The 7,704-nt window shown below is 56.1% G+C and overlaps 1 protein-coding gene across 2 annotated transcripts in view; it reads left to right on the plus strand.

Moving 5' to 3' along the window:
• Positions 1-7,704, plus strand: part of SGSM2 (small G protein signaling modulator 2) — a 46,380-nt gene extending 38,676 nt beyond the window's left edge. For both annotated transcript variants that reach the window (XM_032263416.1, XM_032263417.1), the window contains 7 exons: positions 1,504-1,890; positions 2,155-2,279; positions 2,737-2,819; positions 2,983-3,092; positions 3,552-3,648; positions 5,709-5,876; positions 6,099-7,704. In XM_032263416.1, coding sequence (XP_032119307.1) covers positions 1,504-1,890; positions 2,155-2,279; positions 2,737-2,819; positions 2,983-3,092; positions 3,552-3,648; positions 5,709-5,876; positions 6,099-6,187 — 1,059 coding nt within the window. In that variant the 3' untranslated portion in view covers positions 6,188-7,704. The remainder of the gene's footprint in view (positions 1-1,503; positions 1,891-2,154; positions 2,280-2,736; positions 2,820-2,982; positions 3,093-3,551; positions 3,649-5,708; positions 5,877-6,098) is intronic.

Genomic DNA, 7,704 nt, shown 5'->3' on the forward strand with positions numbered 1-7,704 from the left:
TTCAGAGCAGGGGAGGGAGGGGAGCCCTTCAGAGCAGGGGAGGGAGGGGAGCCGGTTCAGAGCAGGGGAGGGAGGGGAGCCCTTCAGAGCAGGGGAGGCTGTAGCCCTTTCAGGCATCACTCCTGCCTTTCAGACAGCAAGCACTAAACTATGACTGCTTGGCCCATCCAACACTGATTCAGTTTCATTTTTAAGGACACTTTTGCTAATTTTTTCCTTTAAAATTGCCTCTTTAGATAATGTGTATTCTTGTTACTTTACTAGATCCTTACTAACATTGACAGAAAACGTAAGTTGAGCAAGACAAAGAAATATAACCGGCTAGGTACGGTGGCTTACGCCTGTCATTCCAGCACTTTTGGAAGGCAGAGGTGGGAGGATTGCTTGAGTTCAAGAATTCGAGACCAGCCTGGGGAACACGGCGAAACCCCGTCTCTTCAAAAAATGCAAAAATGAGCCTGTGTGGTGGTGTGTGCCTGTGGTCCCAGCTACTCAGGAGGCAGAGGTGGGGGGATCACTTGAGCCATGGAGGTTGAGGCTGCGTGAGCTATGATCCCACCACTGCAGTCCAGCCTGGGCCATAGAATGAGACCCTGCCTCAGAAATAAATGAATTTTAAAAAATAGAAAAAAGAAATAGACTAGGCACATTCTCCTTTCCCATGAGCTCTGTTCTTAATTCCCTATTCAGGATCACATTCTCCCTCTCTGTGGCTTTGGGTGTCCAGCTGCTGAGCTCACCGACAGCAGTGGCCTTCTTCGCTGGTAGTATTCAGTGGCCACCAAACTGGCCCTACCCAGCACTTGATGCTTCCTGCCCATAGTAGAAACCACTTTCAGCATCGCTTTCTCTACATGGTCAAAACAGAGAAAGAAAAATCCAAAACATCTCTTTCTGCCTGTGTCTCTTCCTTTCCCGTGTCTTGTCTGTGGTGCTAGACGGTTTCTAGTAGGTCCAATGTTTGCTTTTCCTTCTTACCTCTCGCAGTGCCCGAAGGCTAACGAAACCAACTAGGTATTGCTACAGAACTTTCCTGTCTGGTCCTGCTAACCATTCAATACTGAAAATAAGGAAAAGCTTGTTCTTCCTAAAACCTCTAGCCTTCTCCCCACCGGGGTGTCCTGGCAGCCACTCCAAAATACTGAGGACGTTCTCCTGGTCTTAGGACTTTAGGCGTTCGTGGCAGGAGACTTAGCTCAAGCTGGCCACTGAGTGCTCCGTCCTCCAGTCCCCCTTCTTCCCATAGTAGCCACAGGAAGACCTGGTGGTGTTCACACAGGCAGGGCTGAGACAGGGTCTTCATGTTTGACCAGAGCCTTATTTCTCTCTGCCTGGTGGCTGGATCAGAGGCTGGCTTGGTGCTCTGTGGCGACAGTGTTGGAGGCTGTGGTGGGGAGCGGGGTATGGAGTTCTGCACTCCAGCTCCGTTCTGACCTGAGGAGGGGGCGGGCTGTGGGAAGGTGCTGGAGTGCAGGTAGGCGCCGCCATGTGTTCACCCACCAGGTGTTTGTCTCTGTGGATGATCTGGAGCCCCCGGGGCTCCAGGACCCTGAAGATTCCAGACCAAAGCCTGAGCAGGAAGCAGGAGCCAGGACTCCGGGCACCGCCGCGGTGGAGCAGCAGCTTTCGGTGGAGTTTGACTCTCCAGACTCAGGACTGCCCTCCTCTCGCAACTACTCCGTGGCCTCGGGCATCCAGTCAAGCCTGGATGAGGGGCAGAGCGTGGGCTTCGAAGAGGAGGACGGTGGTGGGGAGGAAGGCTCCAGTGGGCCCGGCCCTACAGCTCACACTTTCTCGGGGCCCCAGGATCCCAGCCAGGAGAAGCCTTCTCAGGCCGGAGAGCTGGAGGCAGGGGAGGAGCTCGCGGCTGTGTGTGCGGCTGCCTACACTGTGCGTATAAGTTCCCCAGGCGCTGTTCCCCGTCGCCCCAAGACCCTCCTGCCATCCCAGAGCTGGGGAAGGGCTGGCTGGGTGGAGGGTGGGATGCCCTGTCTGCCCTGGAAGGGAGTTCTGAGCCCATTTCTCGGCATCCCCAGAGGACTGGCCCTGGTCTCTGGGGTCCGTGTTCGGCTGCATTTCTTGGGACATCACCTCCTGCCCCCAGCCTGGGAGGGGCTGCCCAGTATCATGCCTGAGGGCCTGCCACTCTTCCAGATAGAATTACTGGACACTGTGGCCTTAAACCTGCACCGCATAGATAAGGATGTGCAGAGGTGTGACCGCAACTACTGGTACTTCACGCCCCCCAACCTCGAGAGGCTCAGAGACATCATGTGCAGGTGCATTGCGGGGCGGGGCCCAGGGTGGGGCAGACCCTGCCCCGCCTCCATTACTCTGAAACGTTAGGTCTGGAAGGTGCCCTGCTTCTCTCTCCAGCTCCTGAATTACACTTGGCTGCCTCTGCCTGAAGGCTCTTTCCCTGAAGTCCCCCTCCCCCACCCCTCTTCATTCTTAGAGGTCTACCAGACCTCAGCTTCAGCAGCACTTCATCAGAAAGCTTTTCCTTACCCCGCCCTGCATACCCAGCATGACAGCCCTGTCTCTCAGGCCTGAAGGCCTTGGGGGCCATGGGTTTTTCCCTGTTGTCTCTCTGTGAGTGGGGTGCACAGTTCATGGCTTAGGGTTGTGGAGAGGCTGACTTCCGGGCAGCAGGTGGCTCCGGAGGCCATCTCCCCAGGGATCCCGAGGGAGGGGAGGGCAAGGCACAGCCCCAGTGACTCTGTCCCTGCCTTCCAGCTATGTGTGGGAGCACCTGGACGTGGGTTATGTGCAGGGCATGTGCGACCTGCTGGCGCCTCTCCTGGTCACCCTCGATGACGGTGAGGGATCAGGGGATGTGGAGGATTCCAAAATGATGCTGGGACTGGGCTGTGTAGGCTGGAGAAGGGAAGAGAGGGTGGCCAGGTCTGGAAGTGCGGGAATGGGAGCTGGCCTGTCCCCCGAGTCCCCTGCCCTGTCAGCTTCACGCCTGTCTTCCCTCAGATCAGCTGGCCTACAGCTGCTTCAGCCACCTCATGAAGAGGATGAGCCAGAACTTCCCCAACGGGGGTGCCATGGACACCCACTTTGCCAACATGCGCTCCCTCATCCAGGTGAGGCTGGTGGCATCCATGGGCACAGGAGCAAGCAGTGCTGGGCTCACCCCTCATCCACAGGAAGGCCAGGGAGCATTCCAGAAACACCTGACATGTCAACTTCTTTTATTTGAAAACACATAATCTCAATGTCACAAATTGAGGAGGAGTGTGTGAATGCTCATTCCCATGAAAGTTCTGGCAAATAGTAGGGGTTGCCGATGACATCAAATACCGAAAAAATCGTGTAACTCTAAACACAATACAGCCCAGAGAGGCAGGTGATGGAAGGGGCAGCAGGGAGCAACCCACCCTCTACAGGGAGACGCAGGGAGAGCGCGCCTCGGGGCACAGTGCGGGACAGGCCCGCTGCCAGCTCTGAGGATCCCATGTCCCTGGGCATGAAGGGTGGGTGGTCGCCAGAGAGGCAGCATCGGCTCAGGGCTCAGTCTCTCTCTCTTTTCCCACCCACATAAGATCCTGGACTCAGAGCTGTTTGAGCTGATGCATCAGAATGGAGACTACACCCACTTCTACTTCTGCTACCGCTGGTTCCTGCTGGATTTTAAGAGAGGTAAGAGTTGGGTTGGACCATGGGACTGAGGCCAGGGGCAGTGAGAGATCCCTCTTTCCCAAAGCCAACAGTTCTCAATCCTGACTGTACCTTGGAACCATCTGGGGAGCTTTAAAAACACCACCAGTTTGGATAAGAGAATATTGAAAACTAAAGAAAGATTTTTAAAAAACACCACCAGTACCCTGGGCCCCACCCAGCCCCAGACTAATAACTGTGGCTACCTGGGCCTACGTGTTGTGAAATGCTCACTGACCAGACACAGTGCCTCACGCCTGCAATCCCAACACTTTCGGAAGCCCAGATGAAAGGATAGCTTGAGCCCAGGAGCTTGAGACCAGCCTGGGAAACAGCGTGAGACCCTGTCTGATTTGCTTTTGTTTTTGTTTTTTGAGACAGAGTCTTGCTTTGTCACCAAGCTGGAATGCAGTGGCACAATCTTGGCTCACTGCAACCTCCACCCCCAGAGTTCAAGCGATTCTCCTACCTCAGCCTCCCAAGTAGCTGGGACTACAGGCAGGTGCCATCATGCCCAGCTAATTTTTTTTTTTTTTTGTATTTGTAGTAGAGACAGGGTTTCACCATGTTGGCCAAGATTGTCTTGATCTCTTGACCTTGTGATCCACCTGCCTCAGCCTCCCAGAATGCTGGGATTACAGGCGTGAGTCACCACACCTTGCCGAGACCCTGTCTTTAATTTGTGTTTGTGTGTGTGTGTGTGTGTGTGTGTGTGTGTGTGAGATCTGTCTTTAATTTTTAAAAAAGAAAGAAAAAATTAGGCTGGACGCAGTGGATCACGCCTGTAATCCCAGCACTTTAGGAGGCCAAGGTGGGCAGATCACAAGATCAGGAGTTCAAGACCAGCCTGACCAACATGGTAAAACCCAGTCGCTACTAAAATTACAAAAATTAGCTGCGCAGGCTGGGCGCGGTGGCTCAAGCCTGTAATCCCAGCACTTTGGGAGGCCGAGGCGGGTGGATCACGAGGTCAAGAGATCAAGACCATCCTGGTCAACACAGTGAAACCCCGTCTCTACTAAAAATACAAAAAATTAGCTGGGCATGGTGGCACGTGCCTGTAATCCCAGCTACTCAGGAGGCTGAGGCAGGAGAATTGCCTGAACCCAGGAGGCGGAGGTTGCGGTGAGCCGAGATCGCGCCATTGCACTCCAGCCTGGGTAACAAGCGCGAAACTCCGTCTCAAAAAAAAAAAAAAAAAAAATTAGCTGCGCATGGCATGCGCCTACAATCCCAGCTACTCAGGAGGCTGAGGCAGGAGAATCACTTGAACCCAGGAAGTGGAGGTTGCAGTGAGCTGAGATTGAGCCACTGCACTCCATCCTGGGAGACAGAGCAAGACTCCGTCTCAAAAAAAAAAAAAAAAAAAAAAAAGAAAAAGAAAAAATTAGGCCGGGTGCGGTGGCTCACACCGGTAATCCCAACACTTGGGAGGCCAAGGCGAACAGATCACGTGAAGTCAGGAGTACGAGGCCAGCTTGGCCAACATGGTGAAACCCCATCTCTACTAAAAATACAAGTCAGCCGGGCATGGTGGAGGGCGCCTGTAGTGGAGGCGGAGGCTGCTGTGAGCTGAGATCGCGCCACTGCACTCCAGCCTGGGCAACAGAGTCAGACTCTGTCTCAAAAATAAAATAAAAATAATTAAAGAGAAAACAAAATCTCCCTAGGTGATTCCCAAGTGCCACCAGGGTTGACAATTGCCGCTCTCATAGGTAATGGTTTGGGGAACTTTTTTGAAGCCCGAGTGTTTCTGAGCACCGAGCTGGGAGGCCTGCGGCGGTCGAGATGCTCAGCCACCAGCAGGCCCAGTGTGCAGACGTGACCCAAGAAAAGCATGGGCCTTGGTGTGGGGTACAGCACCTCCATTCTTGAGCCAGGCTCTGTGTTGTGGCGAGAATCCCACGACATTGGCCCCTCAAGCTCTGATTCCTCACCTGTCTCCATGTGGAGGCCCATGAGCAGCCGGCCAAGCCAGCCAGTCCCAGCCTTTACCCGCATGCGGCTGGGCGAGGCGAGCGGCGGCCCCTCACTCTCCCCAGAACTGCTGTACGAGGATGTGTTTGCGGTGTGGGAGGTGATCTGGGCAGCCAGGCACATCTCATCGGAGCACTTCGTCCTGTTCATCGCCCTGGCCCTGGTGGAGGCCTACCGAGAGATCATCCGCGACAACAATATGGACTTCACCGACATCATCAAGTTTTTCAATGGTACGAGCTGGTCCAGCCGTCCTGGCTGCCCTTAGTAGGGGTGTGGAGGCATCACCTCTGCCCGGCAGAGTTGCAGGGGTCTCAGGAATTCTGAGGGCCCTTCCCCAAAGGCAGGGATGTCAGGAATCTAACGGAGCAGATGGAGACGGCGGGGCAGTCGGTCACCTCCGAGCCTGCTGCCCTTTCTCTGGGCCTCCTTATAGCTCTCCCCGTTTCCCCCAGAACGTGCCGAGCACCACGATGCCCAGGAGATCCTGCGGATTGCCCGGGACCTCGTCCACAAGGTGCAGATGCTCATAGAGAACAAGTGAGCTGGGCCGGGAGGCACAGCTGTGCAGAGCCTGGACACTGGGCCCTGGGCTCCGGCAGGGAGAGGGGCAGGGCCACCACAGCCAAGACGGCTGTGCCACCACCGACCCCACCTGCTCAGCTCTGTTCCTAACAAAGCAATTGTGAGCCTGGGGTCCGACTCCCGGCACTGCTGACCCTGCAGGGCAAGTCAGGGGCCAGGATGCCCTTGGATCAGGGCCGCGATGGGAGGGGTCAGCCTCAGGGAGCAGCCACCTTGAGGGACACACCTACTCTGCTCCCCTCTCAAACATCTGGGAATAGCCCCACTGCCACCTGCAGCCTCAGCCTGGACTGTTGCCCGTGAGTGAACCTGGGCCCATAGGATTGACAGGGGCGATAGTGCCTGGGCCCTGCTTAGCTGAGGTGGCAGAGGGCGAGAGGCTCTGTACTGTGTCCTTTCGGACAGTCCCTTTGCATTCCCAGTATACTGTGTGTGCACCAGCCCCAGCTGAAGCAGCCAGAACTGCTGCTGGTGTGGGCACGTGTCTGGGTGCAGGAGACCTGGGCCTCCTTTGGGCCCCTCCCCTGAGAGTCTGGGGCAGTCAGAAAATGTGGGCCCTGGGTGGGAGCAGCCCACCTCAGCAGCACTGCCACTGCCTTTGGCCACCTGAGGTGCCCCCCAGGCCTCCTGGCCCTGTCCAGTGTACCTCTGCATCTCTGTATGGCCTCACTCCTGCCACCCCACCTTGCGTTCTGCATTAAGATACTTCTCTGAAAACTGCGTGAGTGGCGCTCTTGCCAGTGGATGATCTGGAACGCAGCCGGAGCACTTGCTCTGAGGGTCCCAGGGTGACTGTGTGGGGAACAGTTCAGTCACAGCCTCCTCTCAGGGACAGGCCACAGCTCTAGGGCCGTCCATCTGTCACAGGCATCTGCCACCTCCCTGGGGCTGAGGGAAGCAGGGGATGCATCAGTGTCCCTGTCTGTCCCTGGTGAGAAGCAAGGCTAGCTCTGCCTTCCACATGCTTCTCAGGATGCCAGGAGGCCTAGGAACCCAGAAACTCCCTTGCAGGGGCTGGTACATGGGGGTGCCAGGAAGGGCATAGCTCCTGCCCCCAGGCCTAGGCATGCTGCTTGCTCTCCATCCCCACTTCCTCCTCCACCCCAGTATGTGCTGGCTGGGCCTTGCCCTGGGACCTGGAGGCTCTGCCCTGGGCTGGGGCCTGCCAGCAGCCACCAAAGCCCGGCAGCCTTTCTGCATCTGAGAAACATGACACAGTGCCCCCGGCCCCTGTACATCCAGCACAGCCCGCCCCACACTGCCCCGGGCACTGCACAGCCCGTCTGGGGGCCAGACCGCCCCACTGCCCATCCTTGTTGTCCATGAGTCCTTGGCCTCCACCAAGCACGTGTGGCCGTTGTGTGCCTGCCCTAGTGACTCAGTGGTTTTGTGAGGAGCAGAGTGTGTATGTTTTTTGCCTCAGAAACTATACTCTTCTGTGTAACAGACCAATAAACAGCATTTGTCAACACTTGA

This window comes from Sapajus apella, unplaced genomic scaffold (assembly GCF_009761245.1).
Source record: "Sapajus apella isolate SASKATOON/1434 unplaced genomic scaffold, GSC_monkey_1.0 scaffold136, whole genome shotgun sequence".
Lineage (NCBI taxonomy): Eukaryota > Metazoa > Chordata > Mammalia > Primates > Cebidae > Sapajus > Sapajus apella.